Here is a 19803-nt window from a genome sequence, read left to right as displayed (position 1 = left end):
CAAGCTATAGATACTACAAATGTAATAGCAACATTGTATTCAAAAGCCCGAGCAACAACAGTCACAGGATATAAATTTACAGCAACCTTCTCCGAAAAGAAAGTACACTGTTCACAAGTTTCTAATGGAAATAAGAACCGACTTGATCACGAATCATTTTATCAAAGTAATATAGAACGATTTTTACATCTAAATCCCGATGATAGTAAAAACGAAAAACTCAGACTAAACATCACAAGAAATAAAACCACAGACAGAAAAATAGTAAATTTTCGAGTCTTTGCCGATTCTGTACATCAAGCAGAACTTGAACGATATCAAGGACATATAAAATTAGACGAAAAATACCCATACAACGGCGCACATGGAAGATTAACTTATGACATACACGATAAACACTGGATACCACACATTGGAATAAATGAGCCCTCAAACTCCAAAGCAGACACAAAAAATAAAGGATATCAAGAAATAATGTTTTTCGATTGGAAAATACAACTCGAAAAAGTACAACTCACACGAGATTTATCTGATAACACAATGATCTATCAAGGAATTAGATTACCTTGCAAAAGTGATCAAGGTTATTGTGACCCTACAACAAGGACCCAAGCAACAATTGTTTGGTTTCCCGAAGATACATGCACAACATTCCAAGTAGCAAAAATACACGCTCGCATGATAAAATTTCATGAAAAATATTCTATAGAATCAATTCCATACGAACAAGTAAACCCATCCTGAAAACAAAGTAAAGATTTTAGAAATATTCATGATAAAGAAAATAAATTAACACGTTTCCAAATCTATCAAGAAACAGAATTTGCATGTAAATACAGAAATCCACTTTATAAGACACAATACTCTGAAATACTTGTCGAATACGAAAAAGGTTTCGACATGACCACTGGAAAAATTAAATTTGACCCTTATGCCACAAGTCATCCTATAAATGAAGGAACATCATACATCCCAGTTAACTTTCAAAAAAGCACAGGTCAACCTGGTGGAAAACTAAAACCACATGACAGTAAAAGCACACGTTTACAAGAACTATCACTAATGAATAGCACCTATTTTGGTAATATTCATTACGATATCCACTTAGATATGAAATTAGACTACACAATTAGTCGAATTTTTCAAGACATGTCACTCTCCGAATTAGAGACACTTCATCAACTATGCGAATTGGGCAAAAACACAAATCCTACAATCACTCGCACTAGCAGTACTAAAAATACCTTACGCAGGATACTTATTATCAGGAAACAGATCAAATTTTCTAGATCACGAATGAAATATTTTATGGTTTTATATTTGTACCAAAAAAGTATCACCACCATATGTTTTTGAAGACAAACGTTGTTATAAAATAATCCCTATATTCTATAAAAATAAAGTTAATTTTGTCGACACACTTTCAAGACGAACTTATTTTTGGGATACCACAAACCCATGTGGATCAGAAAATAGCCACAATGTAGTACAATTAAATCCTGATGAAGATAAGTACTATCTCCTTACACCATACCCTACATTAATGCAATCACTCAAAAAAATTTCACCCGAAAGCATCAGAGCTATTGCTCGTAATCCAAATATTGATTTACAATCAATTGAAAATTATTCTAAATCAGATATCCAACATCACATTAGAACACAACAATTTCAGGAATTATTAACACAAATGGACACAATACAAAGACAATCAATTGACCAGAGCTTAAGAAAACTTGCCAAAACCGCAGGATTCGCAGACATTTGTACACAAGATTATAGCGGTTATTTTAAAGACATTGAAGACTACATATATTTAAACGGTGAAAAATACAGATATTTCACTTAGAAATATTTTCATTTTTGTTACCTTAAAGAACGAAATTCTAGCTTTTCTAGGATGGCCCTATTACATCTTAGAAAAATTAACTATCTTATTCGCCATGTTTAATTTTATAGGATTTCTTTTCTCACTCTTAAAAGGAATCTATAACACAAGCGCTATACACACACAAGTAAACAGACAAGCAAGTGTAGCACGTATACTATTTGCAGGATTTTTTGGAATTTTTTCATCATCAATAAACAAAATACTTCTAGATGCACAAATAAAAGAATATAACACAAAAATATCCACGAGACAAAATACTTACGACGAAGAACTTAATAGTATAGAAGTAACACCTACCGCACCTCATTTGCCACCCCTACCACAAAACCATCCATTATCATTAATTTCCCGAAATTTCCGAAACCTAGCAATCACAAATAATCCAAATTCCAGACCAAATACAACACAAAGTCCCATCCAACATATAATGACACATCAATTACAAAATGATAATACATACGAACAAATTTTAGAACAACCCCACACCACCACTTTTCAGTCTCAACATAATCAGTTTTTAGCCCACGATGAGCCGACAACTTGGATCCCTCCATCGCTCAAATTCCCACCCAGCCAACCTCTAAACTCAAGTTCCAATAATTCCACTTTTTGCTTTCCCACCACCCAATTTTCCGATTATTAATATATCATCAAGCACGAATTCGGATACTAACTCAGATATTTCAGTTTTATATTCTATCTCACAATTTAATAACTCTAATGTAGAAACCCCCGACAAATTTGCAGACTCCGAACCATCTCCCTCTAATTATACCCAGACCAACTCCTCAGTTTTTTCAAAACCCCCTTTTCAACCAATCCCATCTAATCATCCACTCCCATCCATTTCTACTCCTTCTTATGCTTCTCAAGTGACCCCAACCTATTCTCCACTTCATTCCGACAGATCATATAATAATTCACCAGATACCCCCCAAATTTCCCAGGAGCTCGATAATTTTATAACTTTACAACAACAATTAATACACCCCAACACCCTTACAATACATCAACTATCATCCACAATAACATCCTCAAATCCACCTACTCCCACACTCTCCTCAGCTTACACTCCATCATTAGCACAATCATCCACATCCACCGAAACACCTACTAGCACTCACAGAGCTTATCGCACTTTTAAACGAAAATTTCCAAATCACCCATTCCCAACCAAACCCGGAACAGCCCGCGAATATATTAATCACCCGCAACACACCAACACGAAAAATTTTCTTGAAATCACTTTACCCTCATTTCCGCAATATACATTAAACACACCTAACGATACTAATGACACACGCAATTTTGTAGATGAATATGTTTTAATGCCAACAATTCATTGGACAGCTTATTATAATTTTACTAACCCCCTTTGCCTATCACTAGCAAATACTCATGACAGCATAGAAAAGAAAAAAACATGTTATATAGACTCACCACAACACTAACATCTCGACAATTTACTTACGTTGGATATAAAAAGTTACTAAAAACATTCACTGCACCCCGAGCTAACGAATTTGCAATAGAATACTACGATCTTAATATCATCCGCCCTAATCAAGACCAATTTTTAGATGAAGACCGCTTCGCAAACCCGCAACTAACAGAAAAATTTTTCATCAAAACATCATACGTATTCACACTTAATATTTTTGATAGAAAAAATGACCATATTATTTCAGAATCACTAGCTAATATTCAAGCATACGAGAGCTTCTATGAATAATTTCAGTTATTTTCACTAACCTTTTACTTTCTTTCACCACAGGAACGCAATTTGCACTGTTTCCACGATATTATGTTACGCACTAAACAAACGCACACATATACATACTATCTTTTTATACAAAATCATTTTCATTTGCACACCCCATCAAGACAATCTCACCATCATTTTCAGTTTATTAACTCAAAGTACACGTCACCATTTTTCCTTAATTTTACATTTTGCATCAAAGATACTAACCTCCACGGCATCCTCCGCAACTATGACCCAGTTACCCAAATGTATATATTCTGTCCCATGACGAAGACCTTCAATGCCGAAGAATCCAGTCCCTTCCTTGTCCCGCATGAATTTATCCAGCCTATTGAAATACCCATATTAGAATTCATTCACAATACTAAATTTAATCATAAAATTTATAACCTCATTCAAAACGCACCTTACGAGTTTGCAGTAGGCACCGAAGAACTAAACACCATTAAAGCACTTCATTTGCTTTGGCCACTGCTACAAACTAAAAACATAATACGCATACTAGCCAAATTACTAACAACATCAGATATGATTCACGACATCTTCCCTCACGGCTTTTTCCCCGAAGATTAAGTTAAGTATAATTTGAAATACTCTTAACTAAAAAATTTAAATTAGTACTAACCATTTTCTATCAATGTTTGATTTATATTTCTAGTCTTCACACCACGATCATCTACAAAACAGAAAAGAAAAATAAAAATACAAACTTGTTAATTTATCTTAAAGTTTGTTAATTTCTTGCACTAAATAATGTAATAAAATTCATACCAAATGTACTAATTTTATTTATAAATTTTTTCCCCATGAAGCAAAAAACTTAGCTACGATGAAAGTTTATAATTTTAAATTTCCCCAAAATGCAGTAAAATTCAAATTCTATGCAATAAAGTGATAAAATGAGAAAGCAGTACTAACCTTTTCAATATTTTTATTCACTCGCACAAGAAGTCTATCCAAACTCGCACAGCTCGCCCACGAAGAATTATTTAAATAATGATTTTAAGTTTCAAGCTTTCACTATCAACAACTCTAACACACGATAACAAGTTTCAAACTTTCCTTTAACCCGGTTGGAAAGGAATTATATACTAAACCAAACTAACCAACGCAGCTTACTAAACACCACAAATCATTAAATAACAGCATGACTAAGAAAAGAAAACCAACGGTACCCAAACCGGATTATCCCAGTTTAAAACTGGATAATTTATTCTTTTGAAGACTATTATAAAGTCTAAGAAAGAAATAATAAAACACAAAAAAGTCGCAAGACAAACCCATACCAAAATATTTTGATTTTTGAAAAAAGGACACAACCAAAGTAACATAAGAAAGACCAATATAAACCCAACATAAAACGTTATCACATAACAGGACCTCTCAAAGAAACAGCATGAAATCATACTCCCACTCCTGGCCTAACCCACCAGAGAGGATGTCCTGAGCATGCTCTATAGCCGGCCTAACCCACCGCGCTACATCCACGCTTTGTGACCACACTCCTATTTTTAATAAGAGGTCCTCAAGGTGAGTAACTCTTCAAAATAACCGAACTAAAACAAAACGCTTTTGTGAAAACGACTAACTAAATTCATGATTAAAAAACCGAATTACATAATTTTATAATATGTAAATCATACTTTGCAGTATATAGATCAGACACAACAACAAAGACGAACATCCAAAGACTAGATGATCCCATCACACTCGAACAAAAGAATGGCTAAACACAACCGACATGCCGTCCACAATCACAACTCAAAGGATTTAGAGTACGACTTGACTTCGCAGAAAAGGACTTCATTGAACTAGAACAATGACCACCTCGATGTTCAAGTATACGTACAGATCCGAGTTAAAAAGGCATCCCTTCCACACACGATCTTCACGCCATTCCCAGACGAAGTTGCACACAAAACAAGTTCTCTACATAATACAGAAAAACCTGTCATAGCAAACCATTTTGAAATCGGATTGATTTCATTGGGGATCACAGTCGATGTCGAATGACGACGTAACAATTTCCTATCCATAATTCTAGCGTCCTGGAACGTTCTTCTCCAAGAGGAACCGGACAAGAAAATGATGTTCGCCAAATACCAACGTTCATCATCCATCCTTCAAATTGCAGAGAAGAAAGATAGTTCTAAAAAACTCTGTAAACCCCGGTTGGGTGGAACCTAATCTAAACTACATTTTATTATTGGATAAATTAGATATTTTACCACTGTAAAGTATTTAATATTAACCAATCATGATCCATCTAACTAACAACCCTTTTATTTGTAAGTGCTGAAGTTACTTGTAATTTCAGCACCAGAGAGATTTGAATTTAACTTAGAGATTAGTTGTCTCTCCAAGAGAACTTCAGCAGCCGCAACAAACCAGTATACCCTAGATCTATTGAGCCTAGCAGAGACTAGTTAAACACCCTGAGACTAGAAAGTATAAGAGTAAGATTAGGATCGGTATAAGACTAAGAAGTTGCACGAATCTATCCGGCCGAAAATAAGATAGCGTGACGAGCAGACGGTGTACCCTATCCGAAATTACTCTATGAGTTAACCACATCGGTCCTAACTCATCTGGTGCGACCAAAAGTCTCGAATAAGACCTTAATAGCTTAGAATTAACCAAATATAGATTAGAAGTTAGACAAAACATTTTCAAAATGCTACACGATAATAACTTAATTGAAATGTCTCTACGACTCAATAGATCAGAGCAGATAATCCGAACAATACTAGAACTACCCGGTATTGGAAGAAGACCTCGGACAAGAGACGATATACGACTACGTAGAAACTTACCATTTAGTTTTATGGTTGTACGGCAAAAGCCAACACAAACTTTTATATTTAGAATCTTATTAGCAATGAATTTAGATTTTCATTTGCAAACTTAAAAATTTGAAGTAAATCTTCATGATCATTTCAGGCGCTAAACAAAATTAAGCAAGAATAAGAATTTTGTAAGAAGCAAGTAAACTTAGCCAGAATCTTGTAAGTTGTATGTATCTTTACATAAATGCGAAACCTACAAGAATTTGGCAGTAATAGACCAAATTGTACAAGTATTTTTTGAGAAAAAGGAGACGTATTTTATTCCAAGCAAACTGAAACCTGCTTGCAAGAGTCTTGCAAGAAGAAAGCAAGATGTGTGTTCTCCTATACAAATGGATAATGAACAAAATATTACTTTACAAATAATGCAAATTCTTCTAAATTTGTTTTCCAAGTACACTAGGGAGCTAACCATACCTTTGGCGCTTTAGCCGTTTTTTCCCGCGATCATAGACAAAATGAATTTTAATGAACTACATGAACTCTCGCGATAGACAAAAATGAACTGTTGCTTTTAAAAGGGCAGATGAAGACCAAATGTGTTTTACTTTGATTAATTTACACTGCTTTCATATTTCAAACAATTGGGTGCTTCAAACTTAATTTCCATTTGGTAGAAATAATTTGGTTGGGGGAGGAGATACAGTAAAAGAATACATTACGAGGCCAAACTGTGCACTGGATCGGCGCAAACAAATTGATCTTTTTAGGTCTTTGGAATCCAGAAAAAGTCTCTAATTATGTTAAAATTTTGTCGGTCCGATCAAAGAAAATGAAGGAAGAAAAGAAGAATGAAGGAAGCTTCTTTGTTGCGGAATCCGCCTACAATTCACAAAAAACACATTTTGGCCTCGCAATGAAATCGTTCAGAAAAAAAAACAGTTTAAAAAAGATTGACAAAAAACTTGATAAGTGAAAATTTTGTTTTAATCGAGTAGTGTTTTCTTATTTTGTCGTAATGCCCAGCAAATGTTACATGAAATATGACAAATGCAAATGTAGTGGCAGTGGGTGCTTGGTTTCAATGGGAGGTGCATGTATGTTATAAACGCACCCGCGCCCGCTGCAACTTCACTTGCACTTGTCTTAATCTATTTATCAATATTGATAAATATAAAGACAAAAACAAATATGACTTGAAGCTGAAACTTCTTCTTTTAATTTATTCAAATATCAATCTTTTTTAAACAAATTTTTTCTGAAGAGTTTTAAAAATATATGAAAAAAAGTCACAAGTAAAATATTATCTTTGAGTGTCAATATCTTACAGTGTTGAATTTTGCTAGTTGAAAATTGAATTTTGCCTGGAGAAAACAAACACCTCGAGCACAACTATTCTGTCAATTTCTTTAAAATTCCAGAACAATAATGAACGAGCGATTATATTTCAAAAAATCCAGAAAGTTTTGCTTCAAGAGTAATTTTCAAGTAGACCATTCTGCTCTAGATAAGGAGCAAAATAAAACTTAAAAAATAATGCAAAATACGCAGACTCAACATGTTTTGGCGTGCTGTCGATTAAGGGCTGAGTCTATTTAAAATTATCTCATTTGAAGAATTCAAGCTAATCGGTCGCCGTGTAGCTACTGATCGCTAATGGTTGTTAAGCGAGCCTTACTTTGCATCTGCATGTCAAAATAAAATCAAATTATAACTTCTTTGTTCTTGGGTAGTTTTTTTTAGCCTTTCTAGGCGGCTGAGAAACCCTGCGCATGTGGAGTATGCACCAAAAAACCCAAAATATTAGAAAAAATCTTCAGAAAGTTGCCAAAACAGAATGGTGGGCTCAATTGGGCAAAACGTTTCCTCCAGGGAAGAAATTTTTTGCCTAAATTAACTGATTTCAGTAAATGTTTTTATCAGTCCTAAAACTGTAAAAAGTTCGCTAAAAGTTGATAAGTTTGCACCGGCCTCCAGAAAATCGGTAACTCACCCCTGAATATTGCTGATATTTTTTCCGTTAAAAATACTGTCGCGGGCGGTTTTTTTAAACTTTAAATAGTAAAGCTCTTTTTCAAACTAAGGGTACTGCCAGTGGCTCCTCCTTTTCGCTGGCCAAAGGCAACTCTTTCTATGAAAAAATTACGACATGGTGGCGTCCCCCATGCTAGAGATACCAAATGCTTAAAATTTATTTTGGCTTATTTTCAGCCAATCAGAATTGAGTATTTAAAAATCTCAGGGAAATTGCAAAAATCTCAAACTAAGCAAATAAAACCATGCTATTATTGTCAAAATTGATCGATTAAATAATAAGCAGATGAATGAACTTCATACCGGATCGAAGGCTGATTGAAACAATTCAAATTTTAAATTTATTTTATCTGCACCTATTATATCTGCATCTAATCTAGTATATTTATTTTACTATGATTTTCTGTTAAAATTAACTTTGATTTTGCGAGATTTTGCGTTTAGCCAATAGGAATGGTTAGCGATATTGATGGTTAAAACGACGAATCACCACCTGCACTTATAAAGATGGACTAAAATTGATTTTAGCATCATGATAATCTGTAAAAACAATCTAATCAAGTCGATAGCAAATCCCTTTGAATTGATCCAATGTTGTAACGTAAACAAAGATAGCCGGTTACTGTGCAAGAAGCACAGAATGATCCGACCATAGTCTTTAGAAAATTACGGTTTAGAAACATTTTTTTCCCAAATTAGTGTAGTTTTTTCTGCTTGGTGTGATAAAAAGATCTGACGTAAAAATATAAATTAGGCATATTAGACAATCATAGTAAAATAAGCAAATTGGACAAAAGTTTTTGTAGAAAAAAATGTTTAATTAAACTTTCAAAAAATTTTTTCAAAGAATTTTTTCAAAAACTTTTTGAAGTTTTTGGTTCCCAAAACGCAGCTATAAACTCCAATAAACAGTTTTTTTTTGCTTAAACTTAAGTTGTAAGGTCTCAAATTAGGTATAGTTCAGCTTGTAAGCCAGCTCGCTTGCTTTATTCTCTCGAATTAATAGAAAAAAAATCAAAAATTTCAAACCGGTTTTTCTCGACACTGGGAAAAGTTTTTGAAATTTTTTTAATGTGGTTTCAATCGAGACTGAAAGGGCTTTATTATAATGTATCACTCAACAACTCAATCCGATCATTATTTGTGGTGCCTGATTTTGCGTTTAAACAAAAAGAAAAAAACTAAGACACACCCGAATACAAAGTTCCCCCCCCCCCCCCCATTTTTCACATACATTTTTTGAAACGTATTCATTTTTTAACCCAATAAACTCATTAAGCTAATTGCATTTATCAATTTCAGCGATTCAATTTTACCCTTGGAAAAATGCCATTCATACAATTTTTATGAATGAACATGGCATGATCAAAAGTTTTCCATACTCTATGCATGGCTTTATATGATAAGTTTTTTGATCTAGGGAGTTCAACCGAGTACCTATATTGTGTTTTTGTGTTTTAGCCCCCACTGGACCACTTCTGTTGCCCTCGTCTCTGCCGCACAATTCTTCCTCGCGTTTCCAGGTAAGGTTTCGACAAAGTTGGCAATCGGCTCTTTTTCCTACCCGCCTCCTCTATCTCGAATAAGCATCATTTTTTGGTGTAATGAATAGATTACCGGGTAAGGTATGTAGACCAAATATCAAATATGCCTGGAGTGAATTTATCAGACCGCAAGACATTTTGCAATTTCATTGTAATGTGCCGAGATGAACAAGTATTTTAATAGTAAAAATTCGGGGGGGGGATCATATCAGGTGGGAGGTGGGGGTCAATATATCTCTTCTCAGTTCATTCCGACTCTATGAATATCAAGAAATATATTGGTGTCTTTGTAAATCAGTTTGCGTCCGAGAACTAATTCAAACGTTTCAAACATCACTCAAATATAATTTGAAGCAAAAGGCAGTAGGGCGGCCCATACCGAGGTGATCGGAATATGCTTCAAAATTATTGGCCAAAAAATGTCCTTGAGCTTACAAAAAATTGTGCCTAAAATTTTGACACGTTTTCTTGACCTTCTAGACTGCCTAGACGGAGGAAAAAAGCTTTTGCTGCGATAGAAGCAAAATAATTCAAACTTACTTGCTGCTTTTAGTCACGAAATTGGAGTTTGGTCAAATTTTAACGTCTTTTCACGAGAGAATAATATAGACAAAAACAGGATGTAATCTTTTCTACAATCAATTAATTTTATATACATTACGAGTAGAAATTATACCTTTGTAAGACGCACCGTTTGTTGTGTGTGTATCTGTGGAAACCAAAGACAAAACTTAAAGGGTGTCAAATTCGACCGCCAATCGCACTAGAATTTCATGGATGAAAATATCTCAAATTTTAATTTGAGTTTTTTTGACAGTGCATGTCAGAGTGAAAAAATTATGATAAATAAAATTTGGATTATAATGCTTTTATTTAACAAAGCAATAAAGCCAATGGCAAATTAGTTATAATCGATTATTTTTTAAATACTAATTTTCAAAAAATTAGCTGAAAAAGTGCAGTCTTTTAGTCAAAATCTTCTAAAAAGTGCCCAAAATTAAATTTGTTATTTTTAAAATAAAAAGCATTTGTAGAGCGCATTAAATTTGTATGTTTGTGTTTTTTATGCAAGTATGTGAGACAGTACTACTTTTGACAGGGATCACGCGCCAAATAAAATATTTCCAAAAAATCTTCCAAAAATACCTTTTTTAACCTGTTTTTTTTTTTTGTCAAAAAATTGTCCGAAATCTGACGAAAAATTGGAGGCGGGGCGATAAAAAAGTTCAACGCGGGATGGGAAAATTGATTGGGGGTGGTGGGATAAGGAACCAAAGAGCAACTATTGAGGCAAAGTTTTGCACGATGCAAAAAAAAATAAATTGGAAAAAACCCCTTTTAACTGATTTTAAATGGTTGTAAAAAGTTTTAGTTTTTTTTTCATTTTATTTTCTGAGGGCAACAATGGATTATGATCATTTTTGTTTTCCATTTTAATGACTGAGGGCAATGAGAATCGGTTATTTTGTTAACAATCCATTATATTTAATTTTTTTTCACATTTCCTAGATGCGGGCAGATCTATATACCAAAAATTCGTGAAATCCCCAAGGAAAAAGTTTGTAACTCTAACATTGTTGTAATCACATAATAATTGCCGCAGAATCCAGAGCGAAAATTTTCTGTGGCATTTGCAACTTTTTTCACAATTTCATAAATAACTTTACGCAAACACGCACTCAATCAGCAATTTGCATTCACAATTGAAAGTTAGTTAGAGCTAGTTTGACTGTGAATAATTCAGACTTATAGCCAAAATCAAATCAGTTCACGTGAACCAAAACTAGGACAAAAAAATTAGAAAATAAACAGGCGCTGAACTTTGGATGACATCATGCTAAATTACATCAAGCATCTATCCTTTAACTATCAGGTTGAAATTTGAGATCGCAAAGTTTTTATTTTTTGCATTTGTGGTAAAAGAATTAAAATTTGTATGCTAGTTTTATCCCAAATGGTGATCGTTCCATTCTGTATGCTAAAAATTTTTTTAACTGCGGTATGTTTTATCCTAATTATTGATCATTTTATTTGATTTTGAAGCTACACAATGATTTGATGATTTTTTCTGAACTCCATTGCAGCAAAAACTGAATAACAAACCTTGTTACGCTTTCTCCCATGCCTTGTTGCAGAACCTAACACATACAAAAAAAGGTAAAATATGGCCTCGTACCCAAAACTATAATGATCGATTGACAAGGAAACTGGTGGCGTTCCTTGTGATTGAGGGACCGAATGCTCGATTTTTTTTCAGTTTTTTTTCAGCCAATCAGAAATAGATTATCAAAAGTCTCAAAAAAACCACAAAAACCTCAAACTCAGCAAATGAATCAGGAAATTGTTAATAAATTCAGCTTGTCAATGAGTTCACTGTCGGGGGTACTCTCATGATGGAGTGACCCAATAAATGAAAACTTTTAACTAATAAGAGTCGTACGACGTTCCTATTGACTACATGATTTTTGCACAAAACAGAAGTCATTATTAACAAAAAATAATTTATAGCACTAGAGCCAAGTTTCTTTGTATAATTCAGGCAGATATATATAAAAAAAAACTCTTTTAGTTTTCAAATAAAAAAAATCGGTTTTAAGTTTTTCCAACGAATTCGTTTTCGCAAATCTAAAAGTTGGTGTATCTGTTTATTTTGCAAACAATTGGATTCGTTTTTTTTTTCAGTTCAGATGCTTCGAGTCATCACGATATCTGACATAGTGGGCAATGCGTTCCTCAACAAAAGATCCTTCAGAAAAGTAATACTCACTTAGTTAACTTTATGTGGATTTCTATAGCCGAACGGCTGCAAATGCTAAGGCAAGGAGACTTTATTTGCGATAAGTTCTATCCATCAAAAAATTTCTGTGCCAAAAAAAGTCTTTAAAAAACTTATCGTTTTACACGCCTTTTTGTGTTTTTTTAAGTTCAAGCAGCGTTGATCAATTTTAAGAGTTGATGAACGCAGTAAAAGTCTCTTTTTTTTCAGGAGAAGTATTCAAGTTTGTTCGGGCTCAAATCTACTTTTTCGCGGTTTGACTTTTGATTTTTTTCTAAGTTAATTTCATTTCCTTTGTTGAAAGGAAGGCAATTTCCATTATCGAACAGCCAAATTGTGCAGGTCACGAAAAATGTGATCTAGTTTCGAAAATAGATCCAGGTTTCTCAAATTGGGTTTATTTTGTGAAAAAAGCGCCAATCATAATTTTTTCTTCAAAAAAACAAGTCAGTACTTTTTTTTCTGCATACTTGCGTTCATTGACTCTTTTCTAACTGTCTGTTGACTTCGTTTTTTATAAATTACATTTCTGGTTTATCGAAACTTCTGTTTTCTGATTGTTTGCAGATCCTGGTGTGTTTCTACCTAGTGTGCAGTCCTTTCATGCTAATGGGTACCAATCTGTTCTGGATAACCTCCCACATGCTAAATCTCATCTGCTACACATTCTTGTCCGCCTTCGCCTGCGTCTCCTGCTTCATATTCTTCGCATTCGGACTCTACTCAAAAAGTTAGCACTTCGCATTCTTATGTTTAACAGTTAAAAGTCAGTAATAGTCACAGTTTAACATCGTTTAGCGTCTCATATTGGTAGTGTAGTCTGCTATCCGATTTTAGGTAGCCAGCCCAATTTTAAGCAAGATTTGAGCGGTTTGATCTGTTTTTTCTAGACGATTATTCACATAATCTTGCTTTAGAATGAGTGGTTTGAGCGGTTTTTTACTTGATCTTTTAGGAGACGTTAGACGACCTTTAGGTTGGTTTTTGGCTGATATTTTCATACAAGGAGAGGTTAGAAGCTCAAAGTTTTAAAGGGTTGATTGTGTGTGCCCTGCAACGAATACATCGGGGGAACATTTTCGGAAAACAAATAAAAAAACAGCTCGAGATTTGAGCGGTTTGAGCTGTTCTTGCTACAATTTGCGACGTTTTGAACGGTTTGATCATTTTTTGTGAGAATTTGAGCGGTTTTTGAACGGTTTGAGCGGTTTGAGCGGTTTGAGCGCAGTCGTTTATATAAAGAACCACTCTTACCGCTCAAATCTTGAGCGGTTTTTAAGCGGGATCTCGACTAGGAGACATTTTAAAAATTGATTCTCCCAGATAGACACAGTGGAAATAATTAACCCATTCAATCCTTCCTCATGTATAGAAAAATTAATTTCCGTTGTTGGTCCGATGATGGTCTATTTTCTTGAAATATGTTACTGCGCATAAAACGTACACTGTTGTTCGCATTAGTCGTTCTGATAAACTCGATAGGCTACAAAAAATGCTGGCGCTTTTCCGACCCTTGAATCAAGCAAAAAGTTGTCACAGTTTCTGTACACATATGAGTAGCGTTGATTTCAACTCGTTTTTCACGTTTTTTACATTAGGCTAGCAATTTCCAAATACTGCTGCTTGAAGCTCCAGTTGCGTTATGGTGTGTGTTACATTGGTGGGTCAGCTTTGGTTTTTCCTACTACAAGTTAATTATGTATTCAATTGTGTTGCTGTTTAGTATAAAATTAGTCGACAACAGCGGCTGCAGCGGTGTATGATTCATCCAAGAAAACATGCAAGACACAGCTGTCATATTGCTGCTGATCGTAGTATTGATGTAGATCATCATTCCTTGTGTGGGGTATACTTGTGAAAAGGTCAAAATATTCTGGTAGGGTGATTTCAGTCAAAGGTCGTCCGATTCAATTTTTACATGGCTTTTTCTATGATGTGTAGACTAATTCTGATTGGCGCTGCCATTCCAATTGGATCGATTAGCGGCATTAGGTGAAGCGGCACTGACGAGATTACGCCGTCTTGGTTGTTTGTTTGCGAGGTCTTTGAGCTTGACCGTGTGGGAATATGATGGTTCGATTTCAGATTCTCTAAGGTTCTCCGAGAATAAGTTTTTAGAGTTCAAAATTTTCTAGCTGTTTCACTGTTATTTGACTGTTGTTCTTCTGGAATGAATCGAAAAAACAGATTCCTTGTTCGTTGTTGTCACTTTTGTCAATTTGAAACATGCCTCAGATCTGCATTGATGTTTGTCACTGAGCTGAAGTCGGTCATCGATTTGAATAAATTACTTTATATAGAAGTTGGCGTACACTGGCGGCTGTACCTTGGAGTTTTATGCTGCATTATTATCTACACATTTCCGTAGAGTTTAGATAGCTTAGATGGCATAAATAGGAAAACTTGTTGATGCAATCACATAGCGAGTGTATTCGAAAAAAAAAGTTTTTTGAAGAAAGCGAAGGAACTTGCGGTCTTTCTGTCGAATTATTTGCATGTACATTAATTCAATATCGGCCGGTCCTAAGATAAGCTTTTTGTCTAGACAGGCGAGGATTGGGGAAATTCTGGAGGGGATGTTTTCAAAAAAATTCTAAAAAGTCCCTAATTTGACCAAATTTTCTGCGCCGCAGACAAATTTTTGAAAAAACCCAAAAACGGCGTTTTTAGGCACTTTTTGGAAAATTTCGACCAAAAAATTGCGTTTTTTCGGCGCGCGCTCGCCGTTAAAGTTAGTATAGGTTGGCGTCGAAGGCGCCTTTAGAAAAATTTTAAGGTCAGTCAAGCCAAAAATGGATACCTCTAAATCGTACAAGGGGGACGCTTTGAGTCGGCAGGGGGTCGTCAAATCCCTGAGGGGGAGGGGGCGTCCCCTATAAATCCGCTACTGTGTCCAGACCAACACATTTGTAAATTGATATGGCGCTAGGTACTTTTCTTTGTTTGGGTTGTATCCAGCCAGTTGTCAGAGTTTTGCTGATATTCAGTCTGCCAATGTACTTTTCTGAGAGATCTTCTTTGATTGTGTCCTGCTAAAGTGTTTGCTTTTTTGGGTCCTTATCGATTTGGTTTTTTTTCCTGTAGTACTGGGCTATTGCTGTTCAGTAGTTAGATAATATACTAGTTTTCGGTTTCCAGGGCAGTCCAAACTCATAGCGGTTGTCATCTTTGTTGATTGTACTTCGTATTGTTTCGCCGGCTTTCTTTTCGGCGGCTGACTTTATAAATTCAAGTGATGTCCCGTAATTTGCAATTCTACTGAAGCTCGCGAGGAGTTCGGCTATTTGGTTGCCTTCTGTCGATGTCTGTAGAAAAATAAATTTGGCTTTTTTTGTATTAATTGCAGGAGTTGCTTTAAATTGTGCTGAACTTTTCTGGGTTGAGTTCAAATCAAAAGTAGCTTGTTTATTTTTGCAGTAGCACAAAACATGCCTTCTAAATGTGATGATACATGACAGTAGATCTAGTGGAAATAATTACGACCCTTCATCTTTTTCCCAGTGGATTCCCATTAAGATTCCAACATCCTGCAGAAAAAAATCAGTGAAGATTTTAACCTTTTTCCCCTTAAACCTTTTCTGAATCCCATTGACATTGAACTCTCTTCTAAGTCGATCAAGTGAAAAGAATTGCGCCTTGAAGATTATACCCTAATAGCTGTTGAAAATGCTAATTCGGTACTTGAATTAAGAGAATAGATAAGAAGACAACTGATTTAAGTAAGATCAAACGAGACAATGTCTTAGGTGAAATCCGAATGTGGCACATAATCCGAAGGCCAAACACCTGCTATTGAAATGAAATGACATGATTGACAAAAGGAACTATCATGAACTAAATAGACTTAGATATATGATTTAGCACTATGACATACCCTCTTGTAAAATAAATAAATAAACTGCACTTGTAAATAAATATACTGCACTGGTCATGGTTTGGATAAAATTAAGTACTCAAAGGAAAGTTTTTAAACATAAAGCTTAATTCCTACCTGCCGAACCTAGGTAGCGTAAGTCGCTGAGTTTAGGGCACTATTGAGAACCTGCAAAGTTTTCGTTCACTGCTAAAGTTTTAACGTACTCCTCGTGTTATGTGGTCAATCGTGACCCCGCCCATCTTTGTCACCGCCGTTCTTTTCCTGCTTGATTTTCAAGATGCCGTGTCACTTTCCGAGTCTTGGCTTGAGTAAGAGTCCAGTCGTTGCTTCGCCGTCCGCTTTTTCTTCCCGCCCGCCGCCGCCATTGCTTTCGGAGCTTCCTCCGTTATGTCGCCTTCGTTGTTGTTCCGTTTTTCCGTTTCCGACTTTTTACTCGCTCTTCCGGTCGCTGACGTGCTTGCCCCCTCATTCTGCTCCCCCTCCGGGTTCTCTATCATCATCCGCTCGCTCGCTCCGTTTCGTGCTTCGCCCCTCGAGTCTGTTCCATTAGTGGATTCTTTTGTCGGTCCTGCTTGTATTTCCGGCAACGATGCCAATTGCAGTTTTCCGCCGATCCTTCTTGTAGCCAACGGCTGGCTATCACTCTCAGACTCCGACTCTTGTTCGCTTATATAGGTCGCTCCGCCCCGCTTTGCTGATTTTCCCAATTTCGCTTCTTCGTCTCCGCGATCGCAATTTTCTTTCTTAAGCCCGCTGGCGTGGGTGGCTTAGGGATCCCTGCCGTTCGCTTTTTCGGCGTAGAGGCCTTTCGAACTGGAACCCCGGATTTCCTAAGCAAGGTACCATGATTGATTCATTTCAAGTGTGTGTGTGTACTTTCGGCGACAATTTTAGTATTCAATTTCCTGTACCTGCTCAAATTTTGGTCCCCAGTGCGCTGATACACTGTGCGAGATGGTCACGCTTCATCGCCCCCTTGTCCTTGAAAGGATGTAGCCGTTGGCTCATCTGTCTGACCCATGACCTGCCTCTGGGTTAGTATCAATGGGTGATTGCGCCTTGCATCTCCCCCGCACTCGTTATCGGAACGCATGCCCCAATGAGTGTCCACCGGCTTTGGCACGTCCTGGGCTTCCGCATCTTGCTCGTCTAAACATGCAGGCTTAGATTTTAGAAAATTCGACCAAAACATGTTCCTTAGAGATGGTTTTTAGTTAGATTTCGGAGTACGGTATTGGCCTCCCTGCCGTTATGTGCCTCAAATGGCGTTATTTTCAGAGTTGCATTTGGTTAAACTTTTAGTGCGCCCAGCGCTCATTCCACCATTTTCTCTAATGGTTCCGGGGTTTTCTCATGGCCGTTCGTTATAATATAGTTTTTTAAGCTTCCGATGGTTTTTTCTACGCAACCCGTGGCGCGGTGATCATTTACCGGCGACTGCATAGTTTCAAAATGTTTCGCCGGGGAAATTGAATGGGATTGATAAAACTGTACTAGATTTTGTACTGATGGTATCCGTTGTACTCGCATTTAAGGTCCCTTCTCCTGTTAGTTCTTCCATCTCGTCTCCGCTGCTGGTAATACTAGGATGCTTTGTAAGAGTTTTTGAATTTTTCTCGATGATTTGTCCATTGTTTTTATGTTCGGATTAGTATAACTTAACTCTGTTCTATTAATAGATTCCACATATCTGCTCTTAACAATAGTAATAGTTCCAACTATTCTATTTTTAGGCCCGAGTGATCGTCGGCATAACTTGTCACGTGACCGGTGGCGTATGCAAATTTCTGCGTTCCTATTGGCTGTCTTGTTGTAGCTTGATTTCTCGCCCTTTACCGTCGGCTTTTCTTTTCGAAAATTACATATTCTATAGCAATTGGCCAATTTCCGATTTAAACTTCCTTATTTACTATATTTGAGCATTTTTCGAGTTTGGTCTTTTATCCGAGGGTGCTTTTAATAGACCTAATTTTCGCGACAGTAAACATGCTGTCATATGTTGACACTGGCATAGCGTCGCTGTTCGGGTGTCTTGAAAGAAAATCCGCCAAACCAAATTTCGCCCCCGTCATATGTTCAACCTCAAAATCGAATTGTATTAGTCGGTCTAGCCATCGAGTTAGCCTGCTAAACATTGTTTTAATCTTCTTGTTATTCCCGTTCAATAGTGAGACTAGCGCCTTATGATCCGTTACTACTAAAAGTTTTCGCCCAACACGTAATTCCGAAAATACCGCGAGCATTTCTAATACTTTAGTCGATTAGCGTTTTTTGGCGTCGTTTAGAAAACATGATGCAAACGAAATCGGCCTCCAGACCTCGGTACTTAGTTGCTCTAGTACTGCCCCAATCCATTATGACTTGCGTCGCACACTATCTTAATATCCTTATGCACGTAAAGTATCTAAGTTCAACAATATTGGCTACCTGTTGTTTCAGATTCTCAAATGCTTCTTGGCACTCCGTACTCCAGTTATACTCGTTTTTCCAGCTTAACAGTGGCCTCAGCGGAGCTGAGGATTCCACAAGTGCTGACAAATATTTATGGAGGCTATGTATGGATCCCATAAATTATTTTAGTTGAGTTAGTGTGCGGGGTGGTTTTAATGCTTCAATCGGTTCAGTTTTCCGAATCAGTGGCGTTACCGCCGTGTGCGTGATCTTATGTCCGAGCCACTTGCATTGTTGTTGGGCGAAGTTACACTTTGTTAATTTCAACGACAAATTTTCCTTATCTAATTTTCTCCACGGTTGCTATATGTTCGATTTCCGATCCTTTTGTAACGACTAAAATGTCGTCAAAAAAAGCATGTGCCTGCGGATATTCCGAAAGGATGGAATCCATTACTCGTTGAAATTCCGCTGGCATCGTAGTTAGGCCGTAAAAACCGGTTTTCAATCTATACGTTCCGGTTGAGCGTCCGCCAACCAGAGAAAAATTACAATGTACGCTAGTATCTTGACTTAGAGGCAATTGTCCGTATGCGTATCTGAGGCCCATGGTAGAAAAGTATATTTCGCCCGACTTCTTTTCGCATATTGTTTGACCGACGGCGTCCATTAGTTCTTCAATATTCGGCATGTGGTACTTGTTTTTAGGTACTTGCTTGTTTAATTCACCTGCCTCCAG

General features: G+C 36.4%; 2 protein-coding genes across 2 annotated transcripts in view; one reads left to right on the top strand and one right to left on the bottom strand.

The window, feature by feature from the left end:
* LOC134854479 (uncharacterized) overlaps positions 1-19803 on the bottom strand; it is a 158702-nt gene that overhangs the window by 79354 nt on the left and 59545 nt on the right. The gene's annotated exons all lie outside the window — the stretch shown is intronic.
* Positions 1-19803, top strand: part of LOC134854705 (uncharacterized) — a 38644-nt gene that overhangs the window by 12915 nt on the left and 5926 nt on the right. Inside the window, exons 2-4 of the mRNA XM_063871060.1 lie at positions 9938-9999; positions 12703-12776; positions 13364-13526. Coding sequence (XP_063727130.1) covers positions 9938-9999; positions 12703-12776; positions 13364-13526 — 299 coding nt within the window. The remainder of the gene's footprint in view (positions 1-9937; positions 10000-12702; positions 12777-13363; positions 13527-19803) is intronic.

The sequence above is a fragment of the Symsagittifera roscoffensis genome, chromosome 9 (genome assembly GCF_963678635.1).
Source record: "Symsagittifera roscoffensis chromosome 9, txSymRosc1.1, whole genome shotgun sequence".
NCBI lineage: Eukaryota > Metazoa > Xenacoelomorpha > Acoela > Convolutidae > Symsagittifera > Symsagittifera roscoffensis.
Note: the sequence above shows the minus strand (reverse complement) of the source record. Positions and strands in the feature narration are given on the sequence as shown.